The 15,540-nt window shown below is 35.9% G+C and overlaps 2 protein-coding genes across 7 annotated transcripts in view; one reads left to right on the forward strand and one right to left on the reverse strand.

The window, feature by feature from the left end:
- RGS4 (regulator of G protein signaling 4) overlaps nt 1–9,475 on the reverse strand; it is a 50,313-nt gene extending 40,838 nt beyond the window's left edge. For 2 of the 4 annotated variants that reach the window (XM_065072326.1, XM_065072324.1), the window contains exon 1: nt 1–45. The gene's annotated coding sequence lies outside the window, so the exon portion shown is untranslated. Of the gene's footprint in view, nt 51–8,570; nt 8,634–9,308 lie in introns of those variants that run through there. The other 2 variants (XM_021294305.2, XM_021294320.2) reach the window with 2 other exon arrangements.
- Nucleotides 49–11,626, forward strand: RGS21 (regulator of G protein signaling 21). Of its 3 annotated transcripts, XM_065072333.1 has the most exons (4): nt 49–3,842; nt 9,409–9,470; nt 10,304–10,470; nt 11,423–11,626. In XM_065072333.1, exons 2-4 carry the CDS (start codon nt 9,428–9,430, stop codon nt 11,624–11,626), a joined length of 414 nt encoding a protein of 137 aa, XP_064928405.1. In that variant the 5' UTR covers nt 49–3,842; nt 9,409–9,427. The 3 variants fall into 3 exon arrangements, with proteins under 3 accessions (XP_064928405.1, XP_064928404.1, XP_021152712.2); XM_065072332.1 differs by lacking the exon at nt 9,409–9,470; XM_021297037.2 differs by lacking the exon at nt 49–3,842 and having other exon boundaries at nt 9,335–9,470.
- The last annotated feature ends 3,914 nt before the right edge of the window (nt 11,627–15,540 follow it).

Raw genomic sequence — 15,540 nt, forward strand, 5'->3', positions numbered from 1 at the left:
CAGGGAATGCTGCTGAGCACCATGGCCTGGGAACCATCTCCAAACTCTACCTGGGGAAGAGACAGAAAACACACTTGTCATTGTGAGTTTGGTATGAACCTCGCTACTTTATTCCATTCCCTTCCCCTGGACCCAAAACTCTTGGCATGTATAGTTTCTAAGTGTAGAAGCGGTCAGAATCTGGGCACAGTGATTAGGAAATAAATCAAATGGTTTTAGTAAGGTTGATACTGCATTTCAGTCATCTTTAGCCATATAAAACACAGCTTTGAAGCTTGTCAGCCTCCATTTTTAAAAGAACTGTTTATCCTCATGTTGTCATTGTCACAGATGTCACATGAATGAGTGAATGCAGTGAAAGGCAACTTTCTAACCAAATTTCATGGCTTAAGTCAGTATATTTTTCTGGACAGATTATTTACCCTTGTTCTTTGACTGTTCCTCCATTAAACACGAATAATTTCTGCCAAAAGCAATCCTGTTTCTGATTAAGGAATCTCTAATACCACCAACCATGTCTGGATGCCAGAGTTCTCAGATATTTAAAATATGCATGTTCCTATGTTTTGTATCACCAACTTTGTTAGAGAAAGACAACAGATTTGAGAACTTGAGCATTAACAGTGGGTCTGTTGCAATGCAGGCGTAAGACCTACACATCTGCAGCTAGATTCACCCTGGTGTGATTATTTTCCTTCATACCAGCTGAGAATCTGCACTTTCACTCTTGTCATGGATGAAATAAATGAAAAAATGTGTATACTTAATACTGTTCCAAAATCCAAACAAATGACAAATATAGTACCTTGAGTAAGACTTTTTCTTCTTCACCAAAAAAAAGCTATTATTCAAAAGTGTCTGCAATGATAAATATAAGTCAGCAGGCGCCCTTTGTTTCATTTCACAGACACATGGAAAATTTTGCTTATCTCCAGGGAGGCCTTCCTCAAAACCAGTCTGTAGCACTGACAGTGCTAGTCCCTCTGAGGAGTTTCGTAATGAAAACAAACAAGATACTCCTGGTAGCTATTTATGAATGCATGTTTTTCAAAGATAATTACGAACCATAGCTGAATTTACAGCAGACTTATGTCATGGGAACTACTGTAAGAAGAAAGTCAAGATAAATTCAGAGAAAGGAAGGCAAAGGGTAGAAAGATAAATGAAAATGACATAATTATCTGGCAAAAGTTTTTTTCTAGAAGAGACTCCTTCTAGTGAGAGAAAATGAGTGCTCTGCTGTAGTTCTCAAAGATGAACTAAGGATCTATTTAGTACAAGTCTGTGATACTGTTCCAGGATTGAGTTAGACAGGATTGATGAGACTAAGGGCTAGCCCTGCAAAGCTGTATTTATAGTATAAACCTTAGAGAAGTGTCAGAGAGCATAGTCAGGCTTCTCTAGTTTTGGCAGAATAAATGTATCAATGTCATAAATCCTGTAGTTTAGCTGACCTAGTGCAAATAATACATGTACAAACACTATTGGACAAGTATTTTTATTGAGGATTATTTTATGTAGCAGCTTTTTAGATTTGTATGTGCCATTCAGCATTCAGTAAGATAACTCAAAATACTCCTCTTACCAATACAGTAATTTACTCTACATAAACTTCACTTTTTCCTTAGATACGTGATATCTCCAAACGCAAAGTATAAGGGAGATACTCTGCTGAGTCATACAGCACAAAGCTTTGTCTGCTGTTTCAATACTTGGGTATAATTAGATGCTTTAAATTAGCTGAATTTTTACCTGCTATTAATATTTAATTTAAAGGAGATGAAAATACACTTACATGCATATCTTCTTCAGCTTTTGGGATTTGTTACCATGCAAAAGATAACTTTTTTTTTTGAACTGACAAGAAACAAGAAGTGAAATCTAAGATATATAATCTCAAAGAAAAAGATAGATCTCTGTCTTCCACTAATGTAGGTGATCAGTAATATGGCTCTTACGTGCCTTTATGTGCTACAACTTATAAATGACTCACAAAAGGCAGATCATTTTTCTCTCCTTTCTCTCCCCAGCTGCTCAGCCTCCCTTAGTTAACTACTGCTTTCAATGCAGTTCCCTCTCCTTTCCACACATACTGAAAAAGACCTCAACTGGGAAAAAAAAATTGTGTAAGTGATTCATATGCTCATAAACTTATGCCTTGCTCAGATGCCTGTCCTAGATCCCGCTCTATTTTTTGCATTTTAGTCAAATGCCTCAATCAAATGTCCTTTAAGCTCCTGTGGGGCTCTGTGCCAGAGATAAAAATATATTTCCTTTATACACAATACAGCTTGCTTCTGTTTTTACTTTTTTCTTGCTAATGTCTTGTTGTCATCTCCCATTTTTTGTAGTCTCAAAAGTTCCCTCTGGTTTTATACCAAAGCTTTTCTCTCTCTTCGCCTAAATGGCATCTGTTTGTGTAAACTCCTTGTAAGTCTCCTTACAAGAGATAATCCAAACACTGAGATTTATGATATAGCATCTATCTTTGCCTTCTCTATGAAACCAAATTAAAATTAACTAGTCCGAAATATAATCCCATGGAAGTCAATTTAGAGTTTTCAAACAGGAGAGAACATTAAGCTAAAGCCTAACAAGGATAAGCTTGAACTGGTGTTTTTCCACCATGCAATTTACTTGATCTTTAGAAACTCTTTCTTCACAACTTTCCAGTTTTACATTTTCTGCAGTTAATGCTGCTCCAGTTTTTCCTTGAGGAATAGAAGGCTTCTAAGGACGAAATCCTCATGTTGAGGACTCAGAAGGGGCTCTCCTACCTCATACACATGCTTTGCCCACATTACTTGGGTGTGGGCACACTGGAGAAGTCAGAAGTGTGCTTCCAACAGTCCTTTACAAAAAGAGGCAACCAAGAACACATAGGTTTTCCCTTTCATTCAGTACCTGGCACTGCTTGGCTTGGAAAAGACCACCTGCAAGGCACTACTCAAGAGATGACTGATGGAAAGAATTATGGTTCAAGAGCATTCTGGGTTACAACATCTGCCTTTTCGTGTCTTTTTATTGTGGTGCAATTTATACCTGTCTCCAAGGACAAGACCACAGTATGGTCCTATATGTCTGCACTATATAGGCTTCTTATACCAACAGGAAGTTTTGTGAAGTCTGATGCTGTGTAAATAACAGTGTATTCATCCAGGACATGAGCTGTGCCAAACACTCTACTAGTTAGTGCTAAATGAGAATCTTCAAGGTTGCATATTGAGAATTGTTTCCAGTTCACTTCTAATGTAGGTTTGTGTTTTTATGGTACTTGGAAGTCCTGTATACAAGGAGCCCAGAATGCTGTAAAACATTTTGACAAATTGTTCTTGAAATCAAAACATTTTACCTGAAGGGCATACTTTGCTTGGGTGGAAAATAACAGCTCATTTTCTTATGCAAAACAACTGTGTGGCATACTGAAGACACACATAGCTATTTATATGGAAAGAAAAATATTTTTGCGAGTTGACCATGCTGTGCAATGCTATTGGAAGGTAGGCATTTACATAGGGCTGTGATTAAAATGTATTTGCATCCCATATGACAGGCATTTCCATGTTACTAGGATGCCAGAGGATTATCTTGGCTTCTCCCAACATAAGAAATTCAGGCAAGTCCCGTTTGCTTGAATTGCTTGGACCAGCAGAACATTAACTTTTTTTCTGCTGAGGTCACAATATACAAAACAATACTATTCAAGCAAACCCAGATATGGGATGGATTTCACAGAGGCCAAATGCTGAAGCGCAATAACATATTGAACCCGATCGAGGGGAAACACCAGCACAGCAAAACAGCTATTGGAGAGTGTGACCTTTTCTCAACATTGCACTTGGGTGAGTAGAAGGTAACACTTTTAGGAACATACATAAATGAAAGTGATTTCCTGGGTTAATACATAAAGAGTTGGTTTATACTATCTATTGAGATCAGTATCTAGTTGAGATGTGGGTCAGAGAAACAAAAAATGGCATGCCTTATTCCCTAAACAACCAATAGCTTTTCAAAAAGAAAGATAACTCAGTGAAACTAATGCCTAAAGGTAGCTAAACAATAAAAAAAAAAAAAAGAGTATTGTTAAAAAGTCAAGTGGTAAGCCTAAAATTCAGATTTAAATATTTAATAAGTCAGTAGTCCTTAGCAAGTAATACTGGTAAATAAGGAAACATTCAATCAATAGACCCACATAATTCTCTTTCCTACAGTTCTAGCTTTCCCATGGCCTATCAAACACAGGGGACTCAGAACAAAAGTCCACAGCACAGTCAGCAGAGTTATGGATATGTTAATCCACAGGCTTCACAGATAAAGTTTTTAAAATACACTGAAATTAGCTGAGCAGATAAGGGCCTGAGCCACCACAAAAGCCCAGTCTGGGTTATTAGTAAACTGCAACTGCAGACATCAGCAGTGTCAGCTGGATCCAGATTTCCAAAAGGTTTATACATAATTCAACATGCAATTTCCAACCCATCTCTAGTACATCTTAATATTCCCTTTCATTTGCTTGATACTGTTTATTATTAATAGCTAATAGATTTGCACAAGCAGCTGATGCTTCTGTTTAAATACTAAGATCACTGTTTCTCCTTATGTATTTTCAGTAAAATATTAGAGTTTCTTTCCAGAAGTTATTAAGTTCCAAGCAGAGGAAGTATATGACAATACTACGAGCTAATTTTAATGGGAAGAGGTGACTGCATAACTTCAATCAGTGTACTTGTGATATTTGTACTGGGATATTAATAACAATCCTATTATCTGCTGTGTGCCAGAAGTACAATCAACTTAGATAGACTAAGCAATCACTGAACAGAATATTACACTGGTGAAAATCCCTCATAACTTCTTTGTGTTTTTGTGAATTGTGATCAATACTCCATAAAACACAAGCAGCAATCAGATTGCATCATTCAGTTACTCTGTGCACTAGTCAGAATACTTCCGGGTGTTAGCATCCCTCTCTGGCTCCTAAAAATGGCTTAAAAATTTATATCAGCATTGAAAATATTAAAGAGAAAGTCATGTCTGTATCATTCAGACATCAGGCAACAAGACAGAAATTTCTAAAAAAAAAAAAAAAAAAAAAAGTATCTGTTGCACTGTTTGGAACTCTTGTTTTAAATTAAAAATGTGTATCATAGATGATTAGGAAAAAAAATAGGCATAGATACTGTAATTCTTCCTGTCATAAATAGTCTCACAGGAGTTAATGGGACTATTCTATAACAAAAACTGTATTACCTTTTCAAAATCATAAAACTAGTCAATTTGCAATCACAGTTCTAAGGTGGGTGAACAGTAGAATCATTAGGATTAGACACAGGTTAAACATTGAGAAATAAATGGAATCAAAGAATGATGTGTTGCTTAACTTGTCATCTCAGTTCTCATAACTGGACTGATTTTACTGGCATTGCACTAAGAAAGCTGGACGAAATTTGCATCAGGCCTTTATCTGGAATTTTGTTATTTGGCTGAAAATTCAACACCTATTTTGAACTGCTTCTAAAGCTTGGCCACTTCTCAGTGAGAACTTAGGGTACATAAAAGTAAAGCCCCTTCCTAAAAATACCAAGACAGATAAATTGCATGTACAGCTTTAAAGAACCTGCTGTTTGCTACCTAAGAAGGGCAAGACCAGAAAATCAGAAACCAGAACACTGGAAAAAAAGTGCTATTTCAGAAGTAAGTAACAAAGAGACAGTCTCAGTGTTAGAAAATTCAAGTTGTAGCTATTTACATTCTGCCAGGCCAGAAACTCTCCAAATCAATGTTATTTGGATTTTATACTATGTTTATCCTCTTTTACCAAGGCTCAAACCTGGCACTGAATCAGTCGCCAAGTATTTAACGTAAATGCAGGTGCTGAAGCCTTTTTCTCCACCTGTAAGATGCTGAAGTTTAACTAGCAGCAGTGCATGGAAAGTTTTTGGTCGTGTCTGGCACAATGTTACACAGTCTGCCATATGCATTCTGTGGAAATAAGAGAAAAATAACTGATAAAGGGAAATAAGAAGCACTGCAGACAATTAGGATGATAATTCATATTTCTCTCCTATTATGACTTTCAGAAGCCAGTGGATGCAAAGGTAAGAAATTGCAGAAAGGATTCATATTTTGCTGCCAGGAATCTTTTTTTAGTATTATGTAGGACTGAAAGAGGTATATTGGTTCATCATTTCTAGTTTCCTATTATCAAAGGGAACCATTTATAATAATCTAATTCACAAATATACAAAGCTCTATCTTTGGAGTACAGAGGAGTAGAGAGGACAAAAATTCTACTGGGAGACAAAACATTTTTTCAGAAGCTTTCTTTTGACTTCCAGCCTAAATTTACTCACTGGATGTTTATACACATTTTTTCTTTTACCAATATGATCCTTAAACTAAAAGAATATTTTTTATTCTGGTTACCCTTCTGTATTCAGAGAGCAATCATAGCCCTATTGACCAGATTCAGGTTTTTTGTGGTGGTTTTTTTTTTTTTTTTCAACTGAGAAGACAAAAATCCCTTATTCTGCAGCTTGGGACAGCTGGATCCCAGTTTCTGAATCACTGGAAGTTTATGTCAAGTGGAGACATTGAGAGGCTGGAAGCTGAGCAGGGTGAGATTTGGAGAGAGGCAAGGAGCCTGTCACTGGGCCGGCTTGTTCAGGGACAGCAGGCAACAGACAAAGAAAGAAAAGAATAATGTGATTATCAAGATCAAAAGACAAAATTACATGAAAACGTTTTCAGGGCAGAGTAATACAAGTAGAAGATGGTACATCGAATGAAATATCAATAGTGAGATCATTCTCTGAGTGACCAGTAAATATTAAGTCAAATAATATTATGTGTGAGGAAGAGATGCAGAACGAGGCTTATGCTGTCTATTTTATCCTGGTCTTTCACTTAGCATTTTTCTGTTTGATAAGAAAGCTAGTAAATACTCAATTAGCAACCTGAACATTTGTTATATGTTTGATAAAAATTTATTACTGTTACTAAAACAAATTCTCTGCTGATTAATTTCATCAGCACACATCTCACAAAGTACTACATAATGCTACATTTAGTTTCATTTGTGTTTTCAATACAGACTGACCATATTTGCAGTCCAGTTCCCTGTATGTGTGTGTGTGCATGTATACGTACAGATACACAACATTTTTAAATTTTTGTTTAAACGTCATTTTGTGCAGTCTGGATACAAGCAAACTGACACCTACAAAAAAAGTCCCTTGCTTGTTAAAGATGACAATGCCACAATCTATTGTAACAGTAGCTACAGTTACCTAATATGGTCACACTATCTCCTAATTTTTTTATAAATTTACAATTGGAAAATGCCATTACTGGTGATGCTGACAAAAAACTGGAATACAACTCTCAAACTAAGCTGTATATTTCAGAGCAGGTTTTGACAGTCAAGCTCTCAGAGTCCCCTAAAGAATATATATATATATATACACACATACATATACACATACATATATATACACACACACACATACATACATATATATACATACATATATATACATACATATATATATATATATTTTTTTTAACAGAAGTTTAGGGTGTTTTTTTTCTAAATTAAAAACCAAACAAATAAAACAAACCCCAAACAAACAAACAAAAAACCACACAAACACAAAATCCTGTAATATTTTATACAGAACTGTTTGGTCCATTTATCATAATCCAGAGCCTTTGAGCTCCTAAAATACCTATTTTTTAAGTTAGTATATACAGTGGCAGAAAGTCAATAGTCAGCATAATGATCTTTCCATAGGTGAGATTTCAGGAAGCTATTGATCAGACAGACAAAAATGCAGCGAACTTCACATGAAAAGTCCCTTTGAAACACTCTCGTGATGGATAGGCACCTGATCAGCCTCCAGAATAAACAGATGCTCTAGTACCCACAGCCTGCAGGCAGAGCAGCCCTTGCGGGCAGGCGCTGTGCTTCAGCAGAGCCTTTTCCATACTCTTTTTCCCATCACTCCAATTTCCCACCCCCCGGTGTTGTCAGCAGCATCCACTGCTCATGATGCCATGCTGAGCCAAGGACAACCTGCTCCATGTTTAGTTAGGATGAACTAATGTCCTCCCCTAACACACGAGGGAGAAAGGAATTACATCCCTGAGTTTGTGTGACTGAAACCAGAGAGACCGACTGAGAAAAACCTTTCCGTGCAGAACGACTAAGCTCCACCAAAATTACATTGTGAGGCTTTTTGAATGGGAACAGGGTCTGGTCAGGAAATAAGATTTCTCTTTCCATCAGACATCCTGGAATTTGTTTTGATTTTGCACCAAATGAGAGAGAAGATGCACAGAAATTATTCCAGAGCTGCCAAGATGTCAAGTGACTACTATATTCACATAGAATTTAAACTCAGTTTCAAATCCCCCCTGCCTACCATAACCTATACAAGATACATAACCAGAGGATTAGAAAGTTTGTTTCCCCTCTCATTGCGCGGTTAATACATCTCTACTATTTGTATAAAATGTAGAAGTTTCAACAAAAACAACATGATCTAAAAATCTACTTAATTATTGCTTACCTCTCCAGGTATTCTTGCAGGTATTCTAGAGCTTACATGTCTCTTTATCTTATTTTAAAAAACCTGTATCCAAAATGGGGAGGAAAAAAAAAAAAAATATCAATTACTCTGCTCTGGCCTTGCACTTTAAACTGTTTTATTTTGAGACCTTTCACAATGCAAAATGCTACTAAAACATTCTTCATTCCATCTACGCTTTTATGTTTAAAAAAGTAATATGCATTAATTTTACTAAAATTTAACATAAGGTAAAATCTTGTACTGAGTCAGTTCTGGGTACGTAATAGAGTATCAGCTCAACAAAATCCTCCATATTTTATGACCTGTCCATAGAGTTCACAGGAAGAAATTGTTAACATTTGAAATTTCTAGCTCAAAAAATTTTGGATGAGGAAATTCGTAAGATTTTATATTTTTTTCCAAAATTTTCTGAAAAAAAAAAAACCTATTTCAATAAAATTTCAGTTACAAACCACTAAACTGAGGATTGTTGAAGAATTGTGCTCCTTATTCTTGAAAAGAAATTCAATACGTACTCTACGACATTAATATCCTTCCTATGCTTCTGTTATAGTTCAATGAATTGCAAGCAGTGCTGCTGACCCCTGGATGTATAATCAAGTTGGCAATGTCAAATAATGTTGTACTTTATGAGCCTATGTTGTTCTCTACACTCAAAAAACCCACTTTTTGTTGACTTTCTGTTATTTGGTGCATGGGGTAGTGTGAATTACTCACCTGCTCCTCCAGGAGACAGCCAAATACTAGAGTAGCTACCATAGAGTGCACAGGCCAGAGGTCACCATGTTATTTTCAAGGACAGATGTTGTTTCCACAGGTCAGATGCTGAGGAAACAATGGCCTGGTCCATGTCTGTGGATACAGTACTAGCTAATAAAGGTAAGAATTACACAAAAAAATACATTTATAAAGAACACGTGTTGACCCAGTTCACAAACACTGCTGTCAGGTGTTCACACTGCTTTGCGATCCAACTCACACATGCTTTGAATCAGAGCAGCGCTGCTGCTAAAGGCATAGGAGCTGCTGTGCGCAGAGGGGTCACGGTTCTTCTAGCTGCAAACACAACAGAGCTTCTGGCCAACGCTTCAGGAACATTTAAGAAGGCAGAAGTGCTCTGAAAGAGTTTAATTTTATTAAGATAATGGTTGTTAAACTCTCCGTGCAATAGTTCTGTTTTTCCTATATTTTTTTAAAATAAAAACAACCACAAACCTTTTCTTAGGTATTCCTGTTACAAAGAAACATATATATATTGTGATTATTTCTAAACCACCCAAAGTCACTCCTCTAAGAGATCCCATTCCTACTGACGTTAAGCCCTAAACCACATGGAACTGTTAAGAATTTCGTTGCACCATTTTCCTGCTGGAACTCTGCGGCTGGGACCCTGTGGTGTCTCTGCACTGCTTCTGCACAGTATTAATTTGATTGACACAACTAAATTTGGGTGCTGTCAGTTGTCTTTTCTAACAGCTTGTGACATGGATTAATTTTAAAATCAATTCTTCCAAACAAGCCTTTCTTTGGTTTTGCTTGTTTTTCTCTTAAAAGTGAACAAAAGTTGAACAAAGTAGTAACAAAGAGTCCTTCTCTCCACTTAAGTCTTAATAATTACACTGTGTATTCTGCATATATACATACACATACACATAGTCTGCATTGTTTTTTCAAGTTTTCCTCCACCCATGATCTCATGCATTTTTCCCCAGATGGCGTGGAAGCTTTTAGGACATTTTTGAAGTCAGAGTTCAGCGAGGAGAACGTGGAGTTCTGGCTGGCCTGTGAGGACTTCAAGAAAACCAAGTCTCCCACTAAGATCGCCTTAAAAGCCCAAAAGATTTATTCTGACTTTATACAAGCTGATGCTCCGAAGGAGGTAAACAGGTGGTTTTATGCATACTTTGGGTACTCACTGAGAATGGGAATCAATGGGAAAATTCAGACCCAAATTTCCTGAAATGACAAAAAATTCAATTCAATGTGTCTGTGCTTCCATTTTCATGTCAATTATTTACCAGGTGGAAAACAATGCATGGAACTCTGTGAGGGAAGCAAACACATCTTATGGTTAAATACAATACTCTAAGTACATTCTTCATATAGGTCGTGGGTTTATCTCACCTTATGAAATTTCGAAGAAAATAGATGTCCAATATAATTTGTTTTCCTTAACCATTTTTATAATGCAATAAGCACCATTTCCTCCATATTTGAGGTAACAGTATATTGGAATGTCAATGGCTGTATTTGTTCTTTTGCCATCAATATCAAAATGCAAACTAAACTTGCAAAAATTTCCATTGCAGCATTCAATTTTATAAATATTTTTAAAATGCTTACTGTGAAGAAACAAAAGGCTAATCAATGACTTTTACGCTGATGGTTTTGCCCTTGACAGTGAGAGTACTTTGAATGTCCCCATGTCTTACATATGATTGAAATCAATTTTATTAAAACAAAAAAAATCCTTACAAAATAGATAGGGCCAAAACCTAAAACAATGTCAAGTATCTTCATCTCTAATTTACTCTTTGGTAATTGGTACTTCATGGGATTTGCTTGGGCAAAAAGACAATCAGAAGCAAGTTGATTGTTGTTGTTGTTTGGTTGGTTGGTTTTGTTTGTTTTTTCAGCAATGCCATCTTTTTAAGAGCCCCAAAAAAATTAAAATTCAGTATGCCAGAAAATGATGAGATAACTTTCATTCTTATTTGCATCAGCCAGGGTATTTGGAAAGAAATTAAAATGCTGATTGTGTCCTGTACACGAGCAGACCTCAGCTTTCCAAACAATCAGACATTAATTTTATGTCTCCTTTCTTCTTACAGATTAATATTGACTTCCACACCAAAAACCACATCACTCAGAATATGTCTGAGCCCACCCTCAGCTGCTTTGATGACGCTCAGAGGTTAATCTATAGTCTGATGGCAAAGGACTCTTTTCCCAGGTTTTTAAGGTCAGAAGAGTACAAGGAACTAGTAAAGAAGCAACAGAATGGAAAACAGAAGAGATGGCTCCCATTTTTGTAAGAAAACAAATGTCAAAGACCTGAGGGATTATTAACTTGTAAATGTCTCATATTGCAAAACTCAGTACAAAAAATATTAAAGTGATTGCACAAACCAGATCTAAGAATTACCTTTGCCAGCTTGTTTTTAAGTATAATATGCACTTGATAATTTCTAATAAAGTTGATGGATAAATATTCAAGAAACAGGATGGAACATGCTAAGACATTTGAGCTACCTTTTTAGCAAAGTAGTTGGACATTGATAATTTTCCAGTGCATGCTTTATTTGTCAAACTGTTTTCACGTTTTTAAGCAGAATGTTGTGGTTTTCTAGTTTGCTGTTGTATTTTCTTTAGAGGTATGGCCTCAAAACCAAATTTCTTTCAGGGAACTTGAATACATTTACTCATTAATTCATCATCTTGTTTGTAATAAAAATGAAAATTCTCTTTAAGCATGTTTTATACCAATTCAAAACAGGAGAAGCAGAAATACAGTAGATAACATACTATGATAATATTTAATAAATAGGCAGCTGCTTTCTAACAAATGTTACTGGCATTCAGAGCAAAATAATTTTTCATAATACAACTCTCTTCAATATGACTGTCTTCAATTTTCTTTGTGTTTATTTCATTTAAATTTTTATTGAAAAGTATCACTTATTAATTGTGTGGGCATTTTGGAAAAAAAATGAGTAAATCTTCCTTTATACATTTTCAATTAATAATTCATTTTCCTTGCTTTTCCAAATGTATCAGTGATACTGTCCCCATGCGCTCATGAAGAAGTAATATCAATAATTATTAACATTTTTCAATTAAATACAGATAAGTGGAAAAGTAGGCATCAGAGAAGCAGTTTTAGGCAAGCAAGCATGTAAATCAGGTTTCAGTCATGGTGTTATTTTTCAAACAAGCAAGATATGACAGGACTCTACTGCAATCTTCAGGTGTCTCCAAATACACACACTTATTCCTTGCTATTAGAGGATTTATTGTATATATTTAGGCAAAGAAGGAAACTGTGGCATACTACTGAAGAAAAAATATTTTAAACCATATGGAGCAGGAAGAATCTTTACCATGGAAGAGAAAAAAAATAACAGAAAGCCCAAATACCCTGCCTTCGGTTATGTACTTAGGTTAATGTCCTGCCACAGCTTATATGTAGGTAGGTAGGGTGTAAAATATCTATTCTTTGATACTCATCATCTATTCTATCACCTAGATTTTCTTCTTGACATCTGCATTCCTTTTTCTTTTCTCTCTTCCCCAGCACTAATGGTTAACAGAGAAATGAACACATTGGCTGAGGTTGAGCGACAAGGAGGATGTGGGTTTGTTTTGCAGCCCCACAGCTGCCATTCATTTTGCAATGATGTTTCAGTGGAAAATTGCAACTTCCTCCTGCAGCACAGCCGCGATGTCCTATCTGCACCAGGGGATTTCTGCTGGTTAAAGTCACGGTAAACTAAGCAATCAGGGTTGCTGAAATTATATCACTCAAAAATGTAGCCACTCGTTTTCCTTTCTTACAAATCCAATTCTCGTTTTCGGAAGAGGAAATTCCCACATGTAGGAAGAAGCAGGATCATGTCACCTTTCTTAGTAGGGCAAGTAGAAAACCAAGAAGTTCCGCTCTACCAATTGTTTGGGACCCAAGGATAAAAAAGAACCCTGAAAATAGATGTGCGATTGTGAAATCTCACAACTCTCTGTGCTCTTTTAAAACTTGCACACTTCTGACTTTACTCCATCACAAAGAGAGCTAGAAAGTCACAAGAGAGGTGGCTGCCAGTGATCTACAAATCCTGGCTGAAAACACAGCATACGGAGAAGATAAAGATCTATATAAAACAGTCAAACTTGATTAAAATAATGCATACTATTATTCTGGTAACTACAGCAAAACAAAAGCAGGAAGCATCATGCCCATATGATGGCTGGCTGATTCTCTATGATCAACAGCATCATTATTGTCAAAAGAGCAGATAATTCCTAACATTTTAGCAGTTGACATTCATTTCAATAATTACATAATAAAGCACCATGATTGGTTTTAACACATTTTCAATTCATTTAGAATGCTTTAAGGGAAACGTACAGTAGTTGCACTTTTAGGGGTTATCACAGACTGAAGTGTGAAGTAACATTACTAATCCTTCCATAACACGCTAATTAAAAGTATGCTAGTTTTAATTAACTAATAAAGTTAAACGTTTGTTCTTGATCAAGCCTTTCAACATTTTTAATCTGTTTCAGATGCTTAAATATGAGATGAAACTTCACAAGGTTTAGATAAGTAATCACTATGATTTATATATATCCAAAAATAATTGGAGGCACATTCACAATTAATTTTTAAAACCCTCAAAAAGCTATCTGGCTATATCATATGAAATTAAAGAAAAGAATCTACAGCATGTTGAAATATTTTGGAGTTTTACAATCAAATTTCTGAAGGCTTCTATAATCTAGCTTACTATTAAAGATCTATTTCAGGAAGTATTTAAAAACACACAGATGGGAAAGATGGGAGCCAGTTTTCGTTATTTCTCTTTATTTTCTATGTCTAAACCTCATGCCTCATACTTCTGCAGCACCAAAAAAAGGTCACAGCCAGGCATCTGAGCTCTGATAGTTTGATACAGGAAAAGGCCAGGCACTGAAGAGGGATTTAGAAGATTTAGGCTGAACTTTGCCAAAATCTCAAAGTTTTACCGAGGACAGCCAGCATGAGCTTGGCCCAAACCTGTTGGGTAGCAGTTATGAAACGGAGAAGTTACTTTCATCTTCCATCAAAATGCAGCATATTTATGGCCTTTAATATCTGGGGGGCACACAGACACTGCAGGAAAGCAGAAGCTATGTTCAGGCTTCAGAACAAAGTCATTTAATATCAGAGTAAGATCTTCATTGTCAAAGCCCCTAAAGTTCGAAAAAAAATGAATATAAATTTTGTGGAGAAAGGTCACAACTACCCTTATAAGTTTGTACATCACCTGTTCTTCTGGAACCTCAAGCACTAACACATTATCAGAATTATTTATCCTAATTAAAGCTCTGGGTTACAACTGGAAAAGAAAACTACAGTGTTGTTAATACTGAATATTACAAGTTCAATAACTATCTTACAGAAGATACAATGGAAATTTTAGGGGGATTTTGTTGTTTCTGGTTTGGGTTTTTTGTTTTGTTTTGTGTTTTGTTTTGTTGTTGGTTTGTGGTGAGTTTTTTTGTTTGTTTAGGTTTTTTTTTTGGTAGCCCATAAATAAAAAGAGGAAGAAAATAGCGTTGCAGCTAGTGTTGTAGGCACTCATAAAAGGCCACATTAGAAACCATGTCTGCTCTCCAAGCCCCACACTTGCTTTCACTGCAAAATAAAAAGTGGCTATTTAGGTTTTTTTTCCTCTCTGTTTACAAACCCAAGCCAGGCAAAAGTCTCAATTCAGAGAAGATTTTTTTTTTCCTTTAAGTACTCAGTCTCTTTCAGCACACAGAAAAAGTAAATTTACAAAAATAATCCCACTCAATGGAAATGGCAGAAATAAATGCAAAGTGGACACTATATTTCTAAAAAAAAACAAACAAAAGAACCAAATGAAATTCCTGCATGCAGTGCCAATCCTAAAGCTCCAACAGCATCTAGATGGACAGACCCCATCAGAGCCATCATGCTCACATTATACCAGGACTGTCCCAGAATTAAAGGCAAAATAATAAATAAATATATAATATATGTGTATATTTTGTATGCATGTAGATATAAATATTAAAAAAGCATATACATAAATATTATAAATACATAATTAGTTCTCAACACAGGTGTGATATCAGAATTGTTCTGAAGCACAGGATCCCAAATTATAGACAGCCAGTTATATTTCCAGTGGCAGACAGGACTTTGCAAGACTCTTACCCATGTTTTATC

This window comes from Columba livia, chromosome 8 (genome assembly GCF_036013475.1).
Source record: "Columba livia isolate bColLiv1 breed racing homer chromosome 8, bColLiv1.pat.W.v2, whole genome shotgun sequence".
Taxonomy (NCBI): domain Eukaryota; kingdom Metazoa; phylum Chordata; class Aves; order Columbiformes; family Columbidae; genus Columba; species Columba livia.